Source organism: Gekko japonicus, unplaced genomic scaffold (assembly GCF_001447785.1).
Source record: "Gekko japonicus isolate JY-2015 unplaced genomic scaffold, Gekko_japonicus_V1.1 scaffold2552, whole genome shotgun sequence".
In the NCBI taxonomy this organism is placed as follows: Eukaryota; Metazoa; Chordata; class Lepidosauria; order Squamata; family Gekkonidae; genus Gekko; species Gekko japonicus.
The window spans coordinates 165,406-189,901 of record NW_015164734.1 but is presented as its reverse complement, the minus strand read 5'-3'; the positions used below and the strand labels follow the sequence as shown (position 1 = coordinate 189,901).

The 24,496-nt window shown below is 45.4% G+C and overlaps 1 protein-coding gene across 1 annotated transcript in view; it reads right to left on the bottom strand.

The window, feature by feature from the left end:
* The window catches only part of RNF219 (ring finger protein 219), a 30,112-nt gene extending 16,367 nt beyond the window's left edge, over window positions 1-13,745 (bottom strand). Inside the window, exons 1-2 of the mRNA XM_015409619.1 lie at window positions 13,590-13,745; window positions 1,697-1,832 (exon numbers count right to left, since the gene is read on the bottom strand). Of these exons, the coding sequence (XP_015265105.1) occupies window positions 1,697-1,832; window positions 13,590-13,661 (208 nt within the window). The 5' untranslated portion in view covers window positions 13,662-13,745. The remainder of the gene's footprint in view (window positions 1-1,696; window positions 1,833-13,589) is intronic.
* Between the last annotated feature and the right edge of the window lie 10,751 nt (window positions 13,746-24,496).

Here is a 24,496-nt window from a genome sequence, read left to right as displayed (position 1 = left end):
GATTTTTCCTTCAAAATTCCTTGGACTGTTTGGATATTCCTGAACTTGGTAAATATGTATCTTTTACTGTGTAGTTAAGGCAAATCGCCTTAGGCTTGTTATTTTGGTAAACTCTGGTAGTCTGTGTTAAGCTCTGCACTAAATAAAGATTCCTCTGATTGTTAAAATTGTCTTTGATATTGTACCTGAATTCCAAAGCTAAATCTTGTGGCCTAAACGCTCACTATATACGCTACTATTGGAGAGTAAAATGTGTGCATCTCTGGGAATGAGTTGCTAATGTGTTAAATTCCAGATACCAACTGAGAGTTTGAACCTCTAATCTCAGGTTGGGGGGAAGTAATGTAGAGGTTCTGGTGACATATGGTTCTGAAACCAGAGAGGGTATAAAGGTGCATGCACACTTATACCCAGAATTAAACTTTGTTGGTCTTAAATGTACCACTGGACTCAAGCTTTATTCTACTGCTTCAGAAACAGACAAATACAGTTACCCACCTGAATCCCAATTTACCAGTGTGGTGTACTATCTAGAATGTCAGCCTTAGACCAGGAAGGCCAGAATTCAGATTTCCACTCAGCCACAACGCTTCCTGGATCCCTTGGACTAGTTATACTTTCTCAGACCTCAAGGGGCCTTGTGGATGCTATCCTAAGCTTGCTGGAGGAAAGGTAGGATTAAATTTGAAGTGCTAAAGGGAAGGCTCCCGACAGACTGATGCCTGATTGGTTTGCAGACTGCCAACCCAGCTTCGATGGGTCAAAGAGCACTGTAGTACTAAGGGGTCCAGATCCTACCACCACTGTAATGTGACTTCCAGGAATTTTTTTTTTTTAATCCAACACTGCCTTACCTTGTTAGTTCCTCCCTGCTCCCAAATGTACGTGGCGGTGACCTAGTTTGTGTGCACCGTGATATGCCGATAATGGGAAACACGGACCCAAACGTATTACTGTGTTTCCCCGAAAGTAAGACATCCCCCAAAAGAAGACCTACTTACAGTTTTGCCTCTCGCTGAAATATAAGGCATCCCTCGAAAATAAGCCCTCCCCGATAATAAGCCCCCCCAGGAAGTCTCTTTTAATCAGAGAGCCTGCGCCGCCGCCAGGACAAGCTGCCGCCTGCTGCTCGCTCTGCCCTGACGGAGTGTACCGTATTCTTCTTAATAAGACATCCCCTGAAAATAAGACCTAGTGCATCTTTGGGAGCAAAAATTAATATAAGACACTGTCTTATTTTCGGGGACACACGGCAGATGTAGGTCTGTCCAGATTCAAGTACATTAGTCCAAGTCATGACATGACTCCACTTTGGACATATGAAGCTGCCATATACTGAATCAGACCATTGGCCCATCAAGGTCAGTACTGTCTACGGGCAGCAGCTCTCCAGGGTCTCAGGTAGAGATGCCCCTTTCACATCAGATCCCCTCCTACTTGCTGCTTTTAACCAGAGGAGTCAGAGGTTGAACCGGGGACCTTCTGCTTGCCAGATGCTCTACCACTGAGCCACGGCTCCTCTCCAACGAGAGGGCCGCAATACACTGGGCCAGCTGGCATGCGGCTAACTCATCATTCCCAAGTTTTCTCTCATCCTAAAAAATGAATAGTGGACTGCAGGAAATAGCACTGGCGGACCGCATGCGGCTCCCTGGGGCACAGAAGAATCCCGCGCATCTTGGAGGAGTTGGCTTACCTAAGACTTCTTTGCAAGGATTTTCGGGGGTGATGGGAATCCGGCAAGCAGGACACTGACTATTGTTCTTCAGCCATACTTCAATGCAAATAGAGCAGAAGACGTGGTGGTTGGCACAGATGACCGGGTGGCGCACCTTACAATGGAGAGGGTATAGAAATTAGTGACTGCCCATTGTCTCGTCATGAAAAAATGTATTTGGGAATATTACTGCTGTCAACGATCAGAACTTCAGGGAGGGCTTCTAATGGTGAACTCGAGGTCTCCACTGTAACCCCAATGACAGATTTTATGTTAGACCTGATCAGACGCCGGTCTACATCATGGAAAGCCTGACAGGGTTGAATCCCAACCAGAATTTCCATCATATAAATATGGGAGTGATATTCACTGATTCTACCCACTCATGGCAGACTTCCAGTCTTCCCTAAAACTATTCCCTGGGGGGTCCCACATCCCCCAGAAGCCGCATCTGATGCTGCGGGGGAAAGCGGTGAAGTCTGACTTCCACAGATGGAAATCCTTCTGCCCATGGAAACTGCAGATGGAATCCAAGCCACTGACTGTGGTTGAAAATAATATTTGAAAACTACCATTCCATAGCCAATTTGGAAAACTGGAACAATTTCAGACTGGGGGTTGGTTTTTTGTGGTTTTTTTAATCCATTGTTATAGTTGTTAGTTATTTGGCTTTATCAACTATTTAAGATTCATGATAATAATGCATTATAATAATCCATAAATTTAATGTTGGCTGCAAATCCTTATCTCTTCCTCCGCAGCTCATTACAAGGCAACTCTAAAACAGAATTACACATTTCTATGTGCGCTGAAGTCAATGGATTTAGAAAGGTGCAACTCTGCTTAAGATTCCACTGTCATACAATTCTACCCAGCAACCCTTGGCTTATGGGATGTCACTAGGCTCCATCTTGTCTCCTTGTGCTGTTTAGCATCTACACAAAACTGGCGGAAGAGCTCATCCAGAAATTTGGGGTCATCCGTACGTAGACTGAGCAGACTTCATTTCAATCTAGACAAGAGCCTGAGATGTTGGAAAAACCATCTAAAGACAGTGTGGGACTGGATGGAAGCAAACAAACTGAAACTTCATCAAGGCAAGATGGAGGTAGCATTGGCCAGGGACGTGACAGTTCAAGAGCGGTTGTTCAGCCTGTTATGGGGAAGGCTGCATTTCCATCCCCCAAGAGTTGTAGTTTAGGTGTGCTCAGGCATACGGTGGTATTCTTAAGGCTGGCTTGTCAGCTAAATTCTTTCCCAACGAAAAGGATCTGGACGCACTTACACATGTCCAGCCATTTCCAAGTTAGATTACTCTGTAACACAGTATTTTTTCTGTATTCTATTTAGAAAGTACACATGCCACCTCTCTAGGGACCTGTTCAAGGGGCTTATAACTAACTAATGAAACAAAGCTATTAACATGCAACTATTTTAAAAAGCCACTAAAAACAAGCCAACGCCATTAAAACAAGCCAGGCCATAACAGTAAAAAAGCCACTAAAAACAAGCCGCCATTAAAACAAGCCAGGCCATAACAGCAGCATAGAATACACACTGAGCCACTTAAAACAATATACATAAAATGGTCATCGAGTCACAAAAAATTCAGAAGTTAAATCCTTTAGCCTGTTATGTAATAAAAGTAAGGAGGGGCATGAGGTGCCACCACTGGGAAGGACATGAGGTGCCACCGCTGAAAAAGCCCTGTCTCTGGTCGCCACCCAACTCATCTCTGTAAGAGGGGGCACAGAGAGAAGGGCTTTGGAAGGCCCCAAGGTAGTTAGGGGCTTCAAGGCAAGGACCAGCAGCTTAAATTGTACCCAGAAACAAGACACAGGCAGACAGAGCAGATCTTTCAGTGCACAGGTGATACGATCCCTGTATCCAGCCCACTGGATATATATAGATGGACGGCCCTTGGAAGACACATACGGGCATTATAATGGGTCCAGAATACAGCTGATAGGTTGTAACAGTGGACTAGCCAGTCAGAGTACACTTCTCATTTCTAATAAACCACATCCAATTCAAGGTAGCGGTGAAAATCAGCATAGTTTCCTCAGCTTCTGCCTGCAAAACAGTGCTGGTCTGCCTGAAGCACAGTTTCTAAAAGTATTTTATCAGAGCATTACAAATTGTTCACACAACCATCTTCTTTTGCATATACTGCAGAACTGAGACTGCCTGAGGGGGGAGGAAAAAGGGAATGGTGGTAGAAAATATACAGGTGAAGAAGAAGCAGAGTATGTGGGTGAAGAGGGCATGTGAATTCACAGAACACTGTAAGAGGTGCAACTCCCATCTGTAGAACATGTCTCTTGGATTCAAGAATATCCTCAAGTTTCCAGGCAGTGAAAGTAACTTATAATAATCCTACGAGAAATTGTCTGGACTTTAAAGTGCCACAGGACACTCCCCCCCCCCCCTCCCCCCCCCCCGTAATAGCTTGACACAAACTTCCCTTCTGAAGTTTGTACATTCTCAGCATTTACATCAGTACAAGAGGTAGAAACTTTATTCTTATAGGGGAAAAATTAAAGCGAGTAGTCCCTGAAACCCAAATTCTGGGCCATAATTATCCTGCATGAAGCTCACGGCAAAGGAACACTAGATAAAGGTTTATAGGCAATAGCTTTTAAGCTTAACTTATACCGCTGGCAAAATTCACAGGACAAAACCTCGGCCAGCCAGTTCCCCCACCCCTCCCCCACTGCCACAGACAAAATTAGAAAAGTTCTCCCTGAAGGAAGAAGAGGCTTTATGAACCCTGCTGAGATGTTCCAACCACTGGTCACTGTCTAGTACAATACACTGCAGGACAAAAAGGGGAAATAAAAGCAGTTGCACCACAGAGAATTGGGCTTCAAGCATCTGTGTCTTTAACAAGACGCTTATGTATTTTCCTAAAGGAGCAAACAGTTTATAGAAATAAGTTTCTGAGAGACATTACTAATAAGACCCCCCTCCCCTCTCATTTAAAATTCTCCTTGTAGGCAAGCACTGGGATTCAACAATGAACTAAAAAGGAAGTTCTGCACTTCACAACATTGCATGGCCCACTCCCAAAAACATTTGTTTCAATCCCTGTAAAAAACAAGTTCTCAGATTTCTTTGATAGTTACGCTTCTAAACTTTGTGCTACTTCTGCAGGCAAAATGAACAAATATTAATGTCTTGGAGGGTGTGTGTGTATTATTCTGCCCATGACATTCACGTGTGACCTTCCATGATGCCGTGCGCGCCTTTGCTTGGTGGTCACACAACCACAAAATGGCTGCCACGGGAGGCAGAGCCAACCACAACACGCCAGGGAGTGAGGCTATGAAGAACGCCATCAGCAGCTCTTCGACAGAACCCGGTTTGATTCCCCACTCCTCCACTTGCAGCTGCTGGATGACCTTGGGCAAGCCACAGTTTTGACAAGAGCTGTCCTTGAAAGGGCAGTTTCTGTCAGAGCTCTCTCAGCCCCGCCTACCTCACAGGGTGTCTGCTGTGGGGAGGGGAGGGGGAAGGAGTCTGTAAGCCGCTCTGAGACTCCAAGTGAAGGGTGGGGTATAAATCCAATCCCTTCTTCTAAATGAACAAATTGTTGTAAAATATTTTCTTGCATGCGCACACAGCTTGCCTTCATCTGCACCATGAAGATCCTTGTGCTGTGGGGGCAGTTTCTGCCGAGCCAGCTTTGAAAAAGCTGACCAGATCTCCAGAGGCCAATCAGAATGGGCAAAAGCCCCAACGGGCCCCGCCCGCTTTAAAACTCATGGCCGGCACCAGGAAAGGTAACCCCAAGCACCATGTTGGAGTCTACTGAGCTAGATGGTTAAACCGAGCACTGCTAGGGACACATGCGTCCTTCAGTGTGGGAGGAGCTGTGCCAACACCACCAGAGAGCACGTGATTAAACACACAGATGGAACTCACTCAGCACCTCCTGGGCAGCAAACTGTACCAGCCTGCTTCATAACACTGATCTCACTTGCTGCATGCCATTAGAAGGAGAAGGAGAAGAGGAGATTGGATTTATGCCCCGCCCTTCACTACCCAAAGGAGTCTCAAAGTGGCTTACAATCTCCTTTCCCTGTGAGGTAGGTGGGGCTGAGAAAGCTCTTTCAAGGACCGTCCTTGAGAGAACAACTCTGAGAAAACACGTGAGTGACCCAAGGTCACACCAGCAGCTGCATGTGGAGGCGTGGGGAATCAAACCTGGTTCTCTCCGATTGGAGTCCACATACTTAACCACTACACCAAACTGGCAATGAGACCCTCAAAGTCTCTCTGGCTAGAACTAAACCCTCAGAAGGGCTAAGCCCTAAATCAGGCTAATTTGTGGACCCCACCCCCTTCCCCCCTTTAATGGACTCAGCTGTTCTAAATATTCCATCCCATCTGGAGTGTATTTAGGCCTCAGACTTCCTAAATTAGTTAAAAAAGTCATTTTCCGGCATACCCATCGAGACTCCTCCACCCTAATGTATGCACCCCTCCACCTTCTTTGAGGGTGGCCTGGTTTTGCTATTTTTGTGACTGTCACGAGCTACCTCCTCTGCAACTAGGCACAAACGTGGAAAAGGTTTTGGTTATTTTGCATCTTCTCTTTCTCATGACATCCCTGGGCTGTTGTGTTTTTTAAAAATTTCAAATACTCAAAACAGTTTTGTGAATATATATATATTTTTTGCATTGAAAAGAGCCACGAGAAACAAAGTATTTTACGATTCACAAGCAACTATAGCCCATCAGCCAGAGGGTACATAAAACGCCCGTTTTCTTCAAAAACAATTTATTAGGATATATTATTAGTTCAAATACACAACATATTTTTGCTTGTTATACATCCTTTCTTCTCTTTCTCCCTCCCTCTGGCTTCCCACAGTGCTCTGACCTCCAGCCCATTTCTTAAGTCTTTTCTATTTTCCACTTATCTTTTAATCATAATCTACCGGTAACATTTCCTTCTACTCATAAAACGCCTGTTTTCACCATCTGGCTGGGTCCGCAAGATCTGGGGGATGGTCAAACACCTCTCAGGCCACGTGACATCCCATCCGCTTTCAGCTTTCCAGCTCAAAACTGCCACGCCGAGAAAATGTGCCTGCCTAAACACTCAGGTATGGAAACACTACCCTGACCTGGGTAGCCCAGGCTCTGATCTCATCTGATCTTGGAAGCTTAAGCGGGGTCAGTCCTGGTCAGCATTTGGAAGGGAGACCACCAAGGAATACCAGGGTCGTGATGCAGAGGCGGGCAATAATGGAAAACCACCTCTGTCTCTTGCCTTGAAAACCCCGCGGGCTCACCATCCGTCAGCTGTGACTTGATGGCCAAAAAAAAGGGAAACACCTGGGAACTCTGGCTGGCTGGTGCTCCTTGAAGCCTGTTCAAGTCAAGGAAAGAAGCCTGGTATGTCGTGGGAAACCACCTGCTTTGCATACAAAACCTCCCAGGTTCAGCTGCTGGCATCTGCACTTAACAAAGCAGCAGGTGGTTAAAGAGACCTCTGTCTGAGAGCCACTGCCAGTCAGAGTAGACAATACTGACCTGGATAGACCACCGGTCTGACTCAGAAGGAAGCTTCATATATGCATGCACAAATGCTACCTTGGAAAGCACATTTGAGCACTGAAAGAAAGGCTGAGGCTCAGCCCCTACCCCTTGTATCTAGAAGCTCCTAACAGCAGGCGCTGGAATCTCCAGTTAAAGGATCTCAGATTGCAGTTCAGAGAGCCAGCAGGGTGTCAGACTAGCAGTTAAGACTCCGATCCAGGAGAAGCAGGTTCAGATCCCCACTCTGCCATGGAAGCCGGCCGGGTGACCTTGGGCCAGTCACTCCCTCCCAGCCGATCCTACCTCACAGGGCTGCGCTGCCGCGACGATAAAATGAGAGAGAGAACAATCTAAACAGCGCTGGTCCCCACTGGGGGGAAAGGCAGGGTAGAAATGAAGTAAATAAACAAGATGCTGGGGAGACCTTTCTCTGCCTTAGCCCCTGGAGAAACAGCACCAACCACTTATTTAGATGGACCAAGCTTCCACACATATATAGAATATGCTTACACAGATACAAGTGTACATGCATGCAGCCATCGTTTAGTACAGGGGTCCCCAACATGGTGCCTGCCAAGTGTTTTTAGGAAACGGGCAGGGCTACTTTTATTTTAAGGTAAAAGGTAAAGGTTTCCCTTGCTCGAAAGCCAGTTGAATATGACTCTAGGGGGCGGTGCTCATCTCCATTTCCAAGCCGAAGAGCCAGCGGTGTCCGAAGACTTTTCCGTGGTCACCTGGCCGGCATGACTAGACGCCGAGGCGCACGGAACGCTGTTACCTTCCCACCAAAGCGATACCTATTTATCTACTTGCAATTTCTTGCTTTCGAACTGCCAGGTTGGCAGGAGCTGGGGCCAGAGACGGGAGCTCACTCCGTCACCATCCTTCTCTGAATTCACAGAGCTCAGGGCGGCTAACGGCAAAAGTACGCAATTTAAAATCCAGGAGTTAAAAATGTTAAATGGTGCCAGAGAATACTGTAAACATACAATATGCATTACTGTCTTGCAATAAGCGGGAAAGCAGGGTGAGGGGAAGGGAAGGGAGTGCCAGGGGAGGTGGTACCCGTTGCTGTCCTTAACCAAAGGCCTGCTGGAACATCTCTGCCTTGCATGCCTTGCAGAACTGCATAAGGTCCCGCAGGGTGCAGATGTTGCTTGGCAGAGAGGTCGAGGACAGCCGGACATCTTTAGGGCTAGGGAACCGCAGCAAGTTGTTCTCAGCGGAGCGTAAAGCTCTACGGGGGACACACCAGAGGAGGCGGTCCCGTAGATACACGGGTGTGGGGCTTGTGTCCAACAGGGACTTCTGCTTGGCTACTAGAGGTGTGATTGGCTATGCAGATGAAAAGGGACCCTATTAAACAGAGTTTCTGCCTGAAATGTTTTAAAAGTTACTATCACAGCTATACATAGCCCTGCTCTCTGGCATTTTGTGGCTGGCTCCGCCCCCTTTGGCAGCTATTTCCTGATTGCACCCACCACCATGTCAGAATTCCAAAGGTGCCCACAGGCTCAAAAAGGCTGGGGACTTGGCCCTGTATGGGCCACAAAGTGGTAATTTTCAAGGCTGCTGTATGGGGTTTAGTAGTATGCAAATATTATTTGATCAACTGATTAGATAACCAAGCTGCTAAGAGGCCGATTAGCAAGCTTCTAAAATAACCTTCAATTTGACTGACAGCTCTAGTATGATGACCCTTTAAAACAAAGTAGCTGTATGCAGACAAAAAAAGAATCAATGAGTTGGAAAGGGCATTATAAGATATCTAGCCCAGCCGTGGATCAATGCAGGAGATCCACCATCAGTCCCAACTAACAGCCATCCAATCTCAGCCTGAAAACCCACTCAATGCTTTTAAGTTCATGAACACAGTCATATTGCCTAATCATATATGGTACATATTTTTCAAATGCAATGGGCCTTACTCCCAAGTACACACCAGACTGCATATTTATATATGCAGATATTTATATATGCAGAGTTACAAGCAGAGTTACAATCTTCTAAATCCACCAAAGTCAATAGGCTCAGAAGGGTGTGACTCTGCTGCGAGCGCACCCTTAGATACCTTGATGGTCTGTGACTCCACTGCCCTTCAGTGCATCTTTTTTAACATATATTTTTATTTTGATTTACATACGTATGAACATAAAACACAAACGATACTCATTTATACTCAAAATCATATGTTTCGCTGCATTATATAGAATTAATTTTTAATATTTAACATTTCACTTCTATCTTTCCCATCTATCGCCATATCTAATAATATTTTCATTACAAAGCACGTGTCACCTAAATCTTTCTATCATTCTCTGTTTTGATTTAATCTTGCCTCTTGATTGTCAGCTACATAATTTAAAAAAAAACTTTCCATTTTTCTTGAAATCCTGAAGTCGATCTGTGATGCATGAGAAACGCTAGCTTTGCCATTGTCGCATATTCATTCAGTTTGTTCCCAAGTACACACCAGATTGCATATTTATATATGCAGATATTTATGTATGCAGAGTTACAAGCAGAGTTACAATCTTCTAAATCCACCAAAGTCAATGGGCTCAGAAGGGTGTGACTCTGCTGCGAGCGCACCCTTAGATACCTTGATGGTCTGTGACTCCACTGCCCTTCAGTGCATCTTTTTTAACATATATTTTTATTTTGATTTACATACGTATGAACATAAAACACAAACGATACTCATTTATACTCAAAATCATATGTTTCGCTGCATTATATAGAATTAATTTTTAATATTTAACATTTCACTTCTATCTTTCCCATCTATCGCCATATCTAATAATATTTTCATTACAAAGCACGTGTCACCTAAATCTTTCTATCATTCTCTGTTTTGATTTAATCTTGCCTCTTGATTGTCAGCTACATAATTTAAAAAAAAACTTTCCATTTTTCTTGAAATCCTGAAGTCGATCTGTGATGCATGAGAAACGCTAGCTTTGCCATTGTCGCATATTCATTCAGTTTGTTCCTCCATTCCTTCAAGTCTGGACATTTTGCTCTCTCTGTGCTCTGCTTCTAGACTGAAGACTGTTTTATGACCATCGGTTTGGGACGCTGAAGGGTGTTTTATGCTGTTTTTATGCCCTGGCTTGCTTTTATTGCACTGATTATAACCTTATGAGCTGCCTTCAGCAAGTCTTTAGAAAGGTGGTGTATGCATTTTCTAAATAAGTTAACATTTAAGCTATTTGTGCCACTGCGATCTTAAATTGTTTGACTTGCTCTAACAGGAAACCATTCCTACAAATAGCCTGCAAACAAACGTCAACACTTGAAATGAACACTCACGCTTCCCTATCGCTAGCCACTACACAATCCGATGTTCACTGCTGGATTTATTAATGTTGGTGCTTTATACTACAGAGAACTAGGTTCATCCCTTTGCCTCCTATAAGCACCAGTCCCCAGTAAATATGGCTCCGCAGGGGATGCTTTGTATGCAAAGTACATACAATCCATAGCGCAACTTGCTATTTTCTTTCAGTCTCAAGTCCAATATGCACCATTGCCTTGAAAAAAACCCACACACTCTCTCTCTGTCTCTACACACATATATGCAACCACACACTTCCGGTGCATCCCCCAATAGTAAAAGTGTAACAAACCCTTGGGAAGAGGGACTCGACTGTGCGACTGAACAACAACAACCCCTTGAAGTATCATTATTATTTATTTATTTAATTTCTATCCCGCTCCATTTCCCACAAGCAGGACTCATGCCTGACCTTTACTAACACCCCAAAAGCCCTGCTGCCGAAAGCAGTCTCACACTGCCTGGGTGATCCTTGTGTTGTGTAGCAGTTAACACAGTCAGATTAGGATCTGGGAGACCCGGGTTTGAATCCCCACTCTGCCACTGAAGCATGCTGGGTGACCTTGGTCCAGCCACATCATGTTCTCAGCCTAACCTACTTTATGAGGCTGTTGTGAGGATAAAATAGAGGAGAACAAAATAATGTAAGATGGTTCGGGTCCCGGTTGAGGGGAAAGGCTGGGGATAAATGAAGTAAATAAAATAAATAAATAATAATAACAGTAATAATAAATAGTAGTCCTGCTGAGTATGTTCGTACAGAATATCACATAACCCAGTCTTTGGCCAAAGGTACTGGTGAAGGTCTACTCCAAGACCACATACAATACAAAGCTCTGAGCATTAACATCAGTGCATCCGAGACTTTCTTTGACACAATGAGGCTGAAGTACTTGTTAGTGGTTATTCTCATACTGAGAAACTTCCATAATATTGGTGGCACAAATGAAGGGAAGGCTGCTAGCTTCAGCATAGTGGCACGGAAGCAAACTCCATTAAAATACAACACAACTGCTTTAAAAACATCCAGTGCGTGCCTAAACCAGGGGTCATTTCGTAGAAAAAGAGGTGCAGGAGCTCATTGGCATAACTCATTAGCATAACTTATTTGCATATGCCACACCCCCTGACATCACCGGAAGTGTGTCAGAAGGCAACACCCACCACTCCGGCTCCACTGGACTGTTTTGGATTGCCAGCTATTGGGGGGGGGGAGGAATGTGCAGATCTGTCCTCACAGAGGAGGGAGAGCTTATACCTGAATAAAACTTGGTCTTAAAGGTACCACTGGACTGTTTTGGGCCGGGGGGCTCGGGGGGGGGGGGCTCTGCAGCTTACCTGGCTGCTTCTTGCTCTGACTGAGGGCTGCTGGGAGCAGGGGGTGGGGCTTGTTGCATGTGCCCACCCCCTGGGCTCTTTACTGCCAGAGCTCCGCTCCTGTGCGCTCCTGCAGGAAATGACCCCTGGCCTAAACTCTTCCTTTGACACAGAAAATGTTCCACAGCAGATCTGTTAACGGAGTCTACGGAGACCACCCCCTCCTGCCAAATCCACAGCTATCCTGGACTTCCCTCCTCAAGATTACCAAATCTTCAATGTGCTGTTCAGTACAACTGAGCAAGCGACTGATCGCCCCACCCCACAGTAGGCTGTCTAAAACACTGCAAGAGACTTCAGCAACTCAGTCCTGTTAAGGCTAAGCTTGCCAGTGGACTAGGTCACGAGAAGAGCAGCCCCCCCACTCACAGTTTGGAAGGAGACGGTGGTTACAATTCTAAGGCTCAAGGGCCAGCCACATTGCACTCAGTGGGGCTGGCTTCCAAACAAACATGGACGAGACTGTGGTGCGGATCCGCCACATGACCACGGAAACATCTTCGGACAGCGCTGGCTCTTCGGCTTTGAAACGGAGATGAGCACCACAACCCTAGAGTCGGATTTGACTGGCTTTCGAGCAAGGAAACCTTTACCTTTATGTAGAGTTACCCCACTCAAAACCCAGTTAAATCAATAGGCTTGACGTGGAGTAACTCTGCATAGGACTGCACTACAAATTAGCATGCAGTAGCGCTCAAGGCCACAAGCCTTCCACAAGCAAAATCTGTGGCAAATTGAATCCGTGGCAGCCTTTGGTCACTGAACTCCTCAAAAGTATCATTACAAGCAAGAGGGGTGGTGGGGGGTGGGAGATTATAGGGAAAACAGTCACAGAAATTGGACATGGGTCACCACCATAGCCTATTAGACTTCACTCATAGCTTCATCAAAGTCAGCTTCCGAACTGGGGAGGGAAGAAAACCGGAGGCATTCCATTGCGTTTGAATCTGCTTAGACTATAAGATCCGGCCTAGTCAGTTCCTAGCAGAGAATCAGCCAGCTCCCCACTGTACAAATCCCAAACTCATCACTCGCGGGGGGGTGGGGGGAGCGCACACGAAAACACCGAGGCAAGTAGATAGGGTACATTACGCGTTGTTCCAAACATACCAAAGGGATGGGGGGGGGGGAAGGTGTCCTCCTGCCCCTCGCTCACAGGAGTATTTCCTTTCCGTCTGCTGTATTTTACAGCTCAGGATCACTACTGGGCTGCTGTAGCAGACCACACGCATCCCAGTCGCCCGAAAAGCGGAAACAAATCTTTCCGAGAACGGAACTCTCGAGCGAACACCCTTGAGCTTATCTGGGGCCTCCCTTCCCGCCGCCCCACCTCCAATCTCGAAAAGCAATCCAGACAGGAGCACGAGCTTTTCAGCCCGTAAGAGACGAAAGTCGGATTCGGAAGCGAAACGTGTGCATGTCAAGGCTACGCGTGAAAGCTGTTTAAGGAGGGGACCCCGAAAATCCTTCCTGCAACCGATCTGGTTCTCCTCCCCTTCAAGAGATCCCCGAGCCTCATTCACACTTCGAGGGAGTGGCGTGGGCGGCCGGAGGCGCAGCCTCCTCCCCACCCGGGCTCTGGGCTTGCCTCCCGAGCGCAGGTGTCGTTACCTTTCCCAGGCAAATGTGGCAAGTGATGGGCAGCGTGAGAGACAGTGTAACGTTCTGAACGTTCTGAGCCATTGTGACGTTTTAGAATCCCGCGAGCGTGGAAGTTCCAATCCACAGGCTGCAACGACCGCAGCGGCGGCGAAGGAAGACTCGCTCTTCAACTCTCACGCTGTTAAGCCTTCGCGTACGGCAAGCCGGCGAGGCCAATTTTCCTGGCCATGACCGGCGCCGCGTTTCAGAAGGAGGAGCTCAGAAACCAACAGTGCGTTGAGCATGAGCAGCGTCTAATTCTCCCTGTGTTTGTCTGTCCTCTGATATTGCAAGGTCGAAGAGAGAAAATACGCACAGTTCCTGAAAGTTTCCCCCCGCCACCGAACTGTAAGTGGGAGATTACGGAAAAAGGTAAAAGTCGGATCTACTTGGATCCTCATGAATTCATATGATTTTTACATTGAAACGAAATAAAACTACCATCATATTGTAGGTCATGTGTTAATCTATAGGGGGCACCACAAAAATCACGCATCCAAAGATTCGTGGCACCACAACAGCGCAAACACATGATTCCAAAGCACCGATCCTCATGAATTCATATGATGGTGGAATTTGCCCCTAGGACTCCAAGGTCACCACCCCGGGCTCAGAGAGGAGGGGGAACGTTTCCCCCCCCCCCGTTGCCGCTGCCCTTAGCGCTGCTGCTGCCGCCGGCAGCCATAACTTTTTAAAGATCCCCTAACAAGACCTGGGGGAGCCAGAATGACCTCTTGCGCGTGATGGCCGAGCGGCAACGCATGGTGTTCCCATGAAGCCCGGGACCCCTTAATACTGTGGTGTAAGTAGTGACCATGGTATGGGATTTAATGGTATGTTTGGGGTGTCCCAACACAAAATCCCAAAGCATTCGTGAGCATCCATGCTCCAGAACCATGTTTTGGCTTCATAGTGTCACCATAAAGCCACCCAACACAAAATCCCAAAGCATTTGTGAGCATCCATGCTCCAGAACCATGGTTTTGGCTTCATGGTGTCACCATAAAGCCATGGACATGTGGTTCCTGTGGTGCATTCTGTGGCCATGGAGAAGGTATGTGATTTAATGGTGATGTTGGGGTGACCCAACGCAAAAACCTTAAGGATCCATGAGGATCCGTGCTTTGGAATCATGTTTTTGCAGCATGGAATTGCCATGAAGTCGTGGCAACATTAATTTTGTGGTGCAGGCTGTGACTATGGACATGATATGAGATGTAATGGTATGTTTGGGATGTCCCAACACGAAAACCCCAAGGATCCATAAGGATCCGTGCTTCAGAATCATGTTTTTGCAGAATGGATTCACCACGAAACTGGATCTGTGGTTTTTGTGGTGCATGTTGTGGCCGTGGATGTGCTATGTGATTTCATGGTGTGTTTGGGGTGACCCAACTGAAAAACCATGAGGATCCTGCTTTGGAACCATGTTTTTGTAGAATGGTGTCGCCACGGAGCTGTGGACATATGACTTCTGTGGTGCATTCTGTGGCCATGGACAAGGCATATTATTTGATGATGTTGAGGTGACACCATGCAAAAATCATAAGGATCCATGGGGATCCGTGCTTCAGAACCATGTTTTTGCAGCATGGTGTTGCCACAGAGCCGTTGCACTGTGATTTCTGTGGTGCAGGCTGTGGCCATGGACATAATATGGGATTTAATGGTATGTTTGGGGTGTCCCAACACAAAAAATCCAAACATCCATGAGGATCCATGCTTTAGAATCATGTTTTTGCAGAATGGATTCACCAAAAAGCCGTGGATCTGTGATTTTTTTGGTGCAAGCTGTGGCCATGGACATACGTGATTTGATGGTGTGTTTCAAGTTACTCAGTTGAAAAACCCTGAGGATCCACGAGAATCCATGCTTTGGAACCATGTTTATGCAGTTTTGTGGTGCTACGAATTCCTGGGGGCATGATTTTTGGAGTGCTGCCTATAGTCTAAGACATGGTCTACAGTATGATGTTGGTTTTATTTCGTTTCAGCGTAAAAATCATATGAATTCATGAGGATCCGTGCTTTGGAATCATGTTTTTATGCTGTTGTGGTGCCACGAATCTGTGGATGCGTGATTTTTGTGGTGCCCCTTGTAGACTAACACATGACCTACAATATGATGGTGGTTTTATTTCGTTTCAATGTAAAAATCATATGAAATTCATGAGGATCCATTTAGATCCGACTTTTACCCAGACCCGGAGATTACGCTTGCTCGAATGGAAGCCCAGTGGCACCTTAAAAGCTGACACAATTGTTTCAGCATTTTGTTACTTTTTTAAAGTGCCACTGGACTTTTGCTTAATTTTGCTACAACAAGCTAACGTACCTACTTGGTCTTACTTACACAGCCATATGGTCGCATACCCCTCCATTAAAAACCAAAACAATCCCCCACCTTTCCTGCCAATATAAACTAGACGTGTTAGAAAAGGGTTAGCCAACTCCCTGGTGCAGGAAATACTGAAAATTCAAATCTATTACATTTTAACATTTCCCACTCTTCTTCCAAGTTGCTCATAGTTCTCACTTCTGTCATTTCATCTGCACAACCACCCTGTGAGGTTCGACAGGCTGAAAGAGAGTTCCAAGCAAGCTTCCTGGCAAAGTAGGGATTTGAACTTGGATCTTCTCTGGTCCTGGTCTAAGCCATGACAGTCTGCTGGCCGATGGCAAGAAAGTGACCTATCTGAGACCCAAGTTTGCCATCCCAGTGCGAACTAGACCAAATTATTTGAGACAAGGTGGAGAAAACTTTCAGTGTGGATTATGGTTTTTGTTTGTTTGTGGTTTGTTGGGTGTTACAAGCTGAAAACACTTCAGTGTATCTGGGGTTAAATGTTTGTTTTGTGTTGTCACAGGAAATCACATGTTTTTCATGTAACCAATGTTAGTTTAGAACTACAAGCCCGGGAAAACCATCCCTGATCTAGGAGTTTCATTGGAAGCAAAGTGTCAAAGTGTTTTTGCATTTTATGGCTTCTCTTCTCTTCCTGTCTTTGTCTGCTGTTCTCAAGAAGAAGTAGAGAAGCCATTATTGCTCTCTTCTAGTTTTGTCGTTGTAGTGTAAGGATGTAGCTGTTTAGCTCTGTTGTTATTTTCATCCCAGTTACCCTTCCCCATGCTAGAATGTAGTAAAAACTTTCTATTTTAAACACACATGGACTCTGGGTCTGAATTATTTTACTCTGGCATTGCTAAGCTATTTTATCTCTGCTGAAAACCAAGTTTTATTTTTCAAAACCCAACATTGTTATGTATGATTTTGCTCAGAGTGAATGTCACCTTCTTTTACATCTCCTGTCAAAGCCCTGAACTGATTTGTACAAATTCATTTCATTCAGGGGTCTTGTTGTAGAAAAAGAGCTGCCGGAGCTCATTAGCATAACTCATTAGCATAACTTATTTGCATATGCCACGCCCCCTGACATCACCAGAAGTGACAGAAGGCCACACCCCCTGACATCACCGGAAGTGTGTCAGAAGGCCCGGCTACTTACCCTCCTGCTTCATCTTCATTCCCAAACGGAATGAGGATCGAAGCAGAGGGCGGGGTAAAGAAGGGGGCGGGGCTTCACCACGTGACCGCCCCGCCCCCTAGAGGTTCTCTTCCGGAGCTCCGTACCTGAGAGCTCCCCCCCGACTAGAGCCCTGATTTCATTATACATTTATATGTACTAATAACTGTGCTATTTGACACTTCTCTGTCCAGTATTTCTCAGTTCCAGTGTTATATACAGGGATGCAGATTCAGGAATGCACTGGGGCCTTCTACCCACGGGTTTCAGTGCACATATGAGGATTCCTCAGAGTCATCTATTCCTCAGAGTCATCTATTTTTCTGAACAGTCATTCTTATAAACATATAATGTGAGGGCTCATGTAATAGCTGTGCATGTCAAAGGTACAAATCCCTTAACACCTTTCCCTTTTGAACACCAACACTGTTGATTTTGATTTCATTGTAACTGATGTTGCAATTGAAAGCATACTTTCTTGGAATGACCGATCTTGTTGAGAGATCCAGAGCTTAATAAGAGCCAATACTCACCCTGTTAGATCATGGCACTGAAACACAAAGAGGTAATATACAGGGGACAGAATCTAGTAAAGCAGTTTTTAAGTCCCAGTGATCAGAGTGGAAGAGAGATAAGCATACCCTTAACTCTTGCAGTGAAATCAGTTGGACGTGCAGTTGTTTAACCTGGGACTGTAACTTTCATTGATGATTCTGCTTGCATGACTGACAGTGCCGGCCTCCTCGGAATCCTACTGAGGTTTGTTCAATGAGGCTTACTCTCAAGGGTGTTTCTTAGAGTTGTACTGTGAATGAACCTTCACAGTTCTCACACACCAGAGAGAAATTCCTTGCACAGAACTTCCTTATATCACCTCGGTATCACCTCAAAGGCAATGCTTTCAAGTGGAGTTCAGTTCACATTTCCAGTCACATCATTATTAAGGAGTTTTCTAGGGAGCTGTGTGCGCATGCGAACCAGTTTTTAACCTGGATTATGTCCTGAGCATCTGTAGAACACATGGGCCATGGGTAGCATGCAGACCACTCCCCACACATCTGAAATGAGAAGCACAGCAAGCCTATTAGGCATAAGGATGTGGTTTCCAAGCATTCCTCTTCTTCATACTCATGGATAAAACATCTGTGGAAGAGTATGTGATGTGCTATTCTTGGAATAGTACTGACTTTCTGATGGCCGAAGGAACAGCACGGGGGGGGGGGAGGAGAGTTAACCCTCCCCTCCCAGTGCCACAGGTCAGCTACTTTTTTTGAGGCTGTGCAATCCTATGCAGAGTTACTCCAATCTAAACCCACTGATCTCAGTGGGCTTAGACGGGAGTAACTCTATTGGATTGCACTGTCAGTTGCACATCAGAGGTTCTGATTCTAGATCTCCGCTGCCACATGAACTTTGGCCCTTTAAACAGGTCTGGGTTTTGTGTACAGGACCTCCATATAGGCTACCTAGATTTCCATGGAAGAAAGGAAGGAGAAAAAAGTGTTTCTTTGTCAGGTTAATTTGCTCACAGATCTAACTTTCTAAATCAACACTTCTTTCACTTGGGAAAAGCTTACTGCTTTGGGGGATGTTATTTAAAAATGATGTTCACATCAGGTGTTCAGCACATTTCTTTGTATATCTGCAGTCTTATATTCTTTATTTTGGTCTTCAATTGCTGTGTATACAGTCTAGTACTTTTCTAGCAGCATCGATTAGCAACAAGGGAAGAATATTCAATGGCTGGAAACTTACCACAGTTTATGTCAAGTTACAGTGAAGCCAGTGTAAATACAATTTAGCATCATTACTTTCCCTGATCAATAATAATAATAGTTCCATAATTACAGGACGGAGGGGCAACGATTGAATTACGATCAGTGACGGATTGGTGACAACCAGATTCTACAGATGTATGTTTTTTGGATTCTGGGAATCTTCGCTGGTAGACCTGCAATGGAATATGAGATTGAAAGATCATGTCTTTGCTGTATCTGAAGAAGTGAGCAGTGACACTCATGAAAGCTCATACCCTGCCACAACTTTTGTTAGTCTTTAAGATGCTACTGGACTCTTACTCTTTTCTAATGCTCCAGACAGACTAACACATCTACCCATCCTGAATGACAGTTATTCCCATCTCCACCACCACCGATCTTCCACTGCAGACCCAAAGGATTGTGTTAGGCATGCTCTAGGGTCCTCAACCTTTCCTCCATCTGTTGGGAGGACAGGGCCACAGGACATCTGCCCTGGTTGCCCTTTGGCTAAGATCACCCCCGGGAACAAATTTCCCACTGGTCACCTCAAAGTGACTCTTAACAATCCCAAAGAACTCGGCGAGCCGGATTTAAAAGCCTATGCTTCACAGTGCACGTATTCCTCAGTGTTATCCCTGCCTTCTTTCTCATCAGCATTTATTGGTTTGTGTGATGTAGCTGCAGCAGCCCCTGATTGCCTGTTGGTAGGTTGGTGTCCAACAACGATGACACAGCCTGGGAAAGTGCATGGCTGCCAGGAAACACCGATTCACTGTGTGAGGGGAGAACACGGACAGAACAACCATTGATGTACATATTAGTGGAGAGGTGAAAGACCCCCCCCCCCCCCCCGGTGCCTTAGCTTGCATGGGAGAAAGCAGCTTCAGTAGGCGGCCATAGGTTCAGGGGCTATGGAGGGTCCACATGGGAAGATCCTGGGAGGTCTTCAGGCTGCCAGGCATTTATCTGCAGTATATCGCTGAGCATTAAGAGGGTGCTCCCATCTCTGCTGATCCTAGCTGGCTTCTAAAGACCTAGAGGTGTCCTAAAAGGTTATCTCAAGGCAACGGGAAGCCAGCACAGTGGCAAATCAAGCATTTAATCTGCAGCATTAAACCGCAATCAGCATGAGTGCCCCTGTTCAAAATAGGGTTGCCAGGTCTGGGTTGGAAAATACCTGGAGACTTTGGGGGTGAATCCAGGAGAGGGCGGGGTCTGGGGAGAGGCCTCAGCATGATACAGTGCCCTAGAGTCCACCCTTCAAAGCAGCCATTTTCTCCAGGGGAGCTGATCTCTGTCAGCTGGAGATCAGATGTAAAGGTGGGAGATCTCCTGGCCCCACCCACCTGGAGGCTGGCAGCCCTATATGGGCCTGGCGATGGCCTACACTTCCATCTGCCTATACTAGAACCCCAAATGCTCAGCAGATCAGAGACAGAACTTCTACAAGATGAAGGATGTTGGCTTAGAGAAACTTGCTTCTACTCCTGCTGCCCTCAGCTGCTATAAGTGTATTGGTTTTAGAAGGCATCCTGTTAAACAGAGCTTCTTCCTGAAATATTGAAGAGTTGCTAGGAGAGTTATACAAGACATGACACCTAGGTTTGCCAGGTGCCTTCCTCCTGCTCATGGGGGGAATTTGGGGGCATTCCAGGGGTGGATGGGGACATCAGTGATGTTCTCAGGGGTAATTTCCTGCGGAAGTGCACGGGAGCAGAACTCAGGCAGTAAGGAGCCCAGGGGGTGGGCACATGCAACAAGCCCTGCCTCCTGCTCCCAGCAGCCCTCAGTTGGTCCACGAGGAGCAAGAAGCAGCCAGGTAAGTTGCCGAGCCCCCCCCAGCCCGCCTTCAGGTACAAGCTCTCCCTCCTCTGTGAGGGCAGATCTATGCGTCCCCCCCCATAGCTAGCAATCCAAAACAGTCCAGTGGCACCTTTAAGACCAAGTTTTGTTCAGGTACAAGCTCTCCCTCCTCTGCAAGGACAGATCTGCACATCCCCCCCCCCAATAGCTAGCAATCCAAAACAGTCCAGTGGAGCCTGAGCAGTGGGTGTTGCCTTCTGACACACTTCCGGTGATTTCAGGGGGGGTGGCATATGCAAATAAGTTATGCAAATAAGTTATGCTAATGAGCTCCTGCACCTCTTTTTCTATGAAATGACCCCTGGATGTTCTGATGTCACTTCTGGAAGTGACATCATCATGTTGGCGATGTTGGGGCGATGCCCAGCTTTTTGGGCAAAACTCTGTGGTAAAAATGACTACAAGCCATAGAGTTTTGCCCCAAAAGTAGAGTGTTGCCCCTGACATTGCTGACATGATGACATCACTTCCAGAAGTGACATCAACACATCACCGATGTCGCACAGGGACATCTGTTTGGGGGTGGGGATTTCCCGGCCAGCCAGCTGCCTGACAGCAGGCCAGATCCCACGAAGTCAGGGGATCCCCCCACCTGGGGACTGGCAAGCTTAATCACTCCCTAAAATTTTGTGGTTGGCTTGGCCTCCAGTGGCAGCTATTTTTGTGCCCACCACCCTATATCAGAATTCCAACAGTGCATACAGGCTCAAAAAGGTTGGGGAATCTCTGCACTAGGTAATAAACCCATTGTGCCACAGTTAGCTGGCTGGGACCACCAAGCTATGATTCAGACTTAAGGCTTCAATACTATAAACCAGGGGTGGCCAAACTGCAGTTCGGGAGCCACAAGTGGCTCTTTTACCCCGTCTAATTTAAAGTTAATAAAAAGCAAATTTGCATATTTTTAATAAAAATGTGTGTGTGATATTCGTTCATGTCTTGCGGCTCTCAAACATCTGACGTTTATTCTGTGTGGCTGTTACGTTAAGCAAGTTTGGACTAAGTGGGACTTCACATCTGCGTGAACACTTCCATTGAATGGTCAGAATAATCCTCATTTGGATCAATATAGCAGCAGGTATGCACCATTTCACTAATAAAGACTATAAGGCAGAACTGTCAAATTCATTTGTTACAAGGGCTGGCCACGTGTGCCATAAAACGTAATGCCAGGTATCAAAGATATAAACTTTATAAAGGACACAGGCAAACCCAATTAATGATATTATTTTTTACTCAAAATACAAACATGCTTAAAATATTAACACTCTTATAGTATATCCATACGGCATCTCCATGATGCCTGCCCTCCCACTTTCATCCGCCTTTACACATTAGCACTGGGACAGTATACGGGTACATAATGCACAGTCTTCATTTTCTGGTAATAAAGGTAATGCCCAGTTGCTTTCAGGCCACATAAGAGCCCTGGATGGGCCAGTTGTGGCGCGCGGGCCATCTGTTTGACACCCCTAAGGTAACCACTGACATTCCACAGTCCATCGCAATTGACTATTACAAATGCATAGATTAGTAACGATTTGGGAAAGGAAAAAGATAAAATCAGTATGTCTTTTTTTTTGAGAAAGAACAAATTGAAAAGAAAACAAAGCACGTGCCTTTCAGGGGGGGAAATGTAAAATTGCTTCTGAAATCAATATTTATGAAGCCACAATTAGCTGACAGATGAAAAAATGATTACAAAGCTAGGTGTGGAACATCTACCAAATGTATGAGCTGTGTGATACACATACATGCATACACTAAGTGGGTCAATGAAAGAGTGAAGTCAATCAATTTTTAATAGCACTTAAGATTTTATGATTTTTTAAACTTTCATTTTAATAATTAATCAGAAAAAATGAATCTAATTTAAACAAGGTGGTAGAAGGTGTTCAGTATCTATTTGATGGTGTTCTTAATGAGGAAATTCAATTAAGGCTGACTTTCATTATAAATCTGTTTGGATTAATGGAGCATTTTGATTGGCTGACAAACACTTGAGACAAGCAAAATCACGAAGGTGAACTGTGGGAACTCAGCAGACGGCAAGATTACTTCAGGTTTTTGGAGTGAGGAAACATACAACATTCTCCACATTTTTAAAGTCCCGTGTTTTGGGGTTGTTTAGGTCCCCCTGTTCTCCCTCACAGTTTTCCAGGATGGGATTTCTATGCTATATTGTAATAATCTTACCCTTTTAGTCTTATTTATGAAAAAAAACAACACAGGGAGACCTGGTTGTGGAAAATTTCTACCACACATTGACATTCTCAACACCAGTAATTAACATCTGCCAACTATGAGCTGGCATGAGGTTGTCCTATCACAAGCTTCTCAAGTAGGCCTTTAATAAGGTTTAATCAGCAGATTAATCAGTCAGCGAACCCTTTAATGAGAGCGGGCTCAGGGCGGCTAACACTGCGGTCAGTGAACCCTTTAATGGGCAGGAGGCCCGGTTCTGATTGGTAAGGACATATTTTAATTTGTGGAACTGCAAGTTCAGGACATGCTTGTTTACTTTGTGAGACTATTTTCAAGGTTCTGGAATGTTACTGAATGGAAATGAACATATTGAAGGTGTCCTCTCCTTTTGTTGGTAAATTCTATTTATCAGGGCTATTTTTGGGCAGGAACGCACAGGAACGGAGTTCCGGCTATGTGATTTCTATGCTATATTGTAATAATCTTACCCTTTTAGTCTTATTTATGAAAAAAAAAACCACAGGGAGACCTGGTTGTGGTAAATTTCTACCACACATTGACGTTTTCAGCACTACTAATTAACGTCTGCCAACAATGAGCTGGCATGAGGTTGTCCTATGTTGAATACACTACAGCACACTATCTCTTTGGATCTTCTCATGGCAAACCTTCCCCTGACCAGATTATTCTGGTCAGAACTTTGGGAATACTGATATTGGAGACCAGTTATCAACCCAAAGAGAGTGGGCTTAGCAAGAAGGAAGGTCTGTATTTTTATTTATTTATTTATTTGTTTGTTTTATTTATCCTTGGATTTATATCCTGCCCTAGCTCGAAGGCTCAGGGCGGCTGACAAGGGCACTATGTGCCGAGGTTATAACAATAAAACACATAATATAAAACAATAATATACCATTAAAATATAGTAACAAATTTACCAGGGCTATTTTTGGGCAGGAACGCACAGGAACGGAGTTCCGGCTGGCTCCCGAGTTGGCCACGCCCAGCAGGAACTCATTAGCATAATAGGCCACACCCAACAGCAGGAACTCATTAGGATTGGCTAAATTCGGGGTGTGTGGCCTAACATGCAAAGGAGTTCCTGCTACAAAAAAAGGCCCTGGGTTTTGACAACAAACAAGGTAAACAGAATAACAAGCAAAAGGTGGGTGTGGCTGGATAACATGTGGGTGTGGCCTAATGTGCAAATGAGCTGTGCTGTCAGGGGTGTGGCCCAATATGCTAATGAGTTCCTGCATAGAATTACAAGTTATTACCACCAACTGACACACATGTGAATGGGCCACCACAGTTCAAATAGCACAGACAGAACTACTGGATCACATTAAAATGTAAGGCAATATATTTCTTCAATATGTCAACAAGGCACCTGCATAGAAATTTAGGTGCTGACACTGGGCCAAATTATTTACATTTAATTGACTAATAAACCCATTAATCAGTTACAAGACAGGCGATCAACAAAGAGAAGCTTCAGTCCATTAGCACCTCATAAATGAATGGT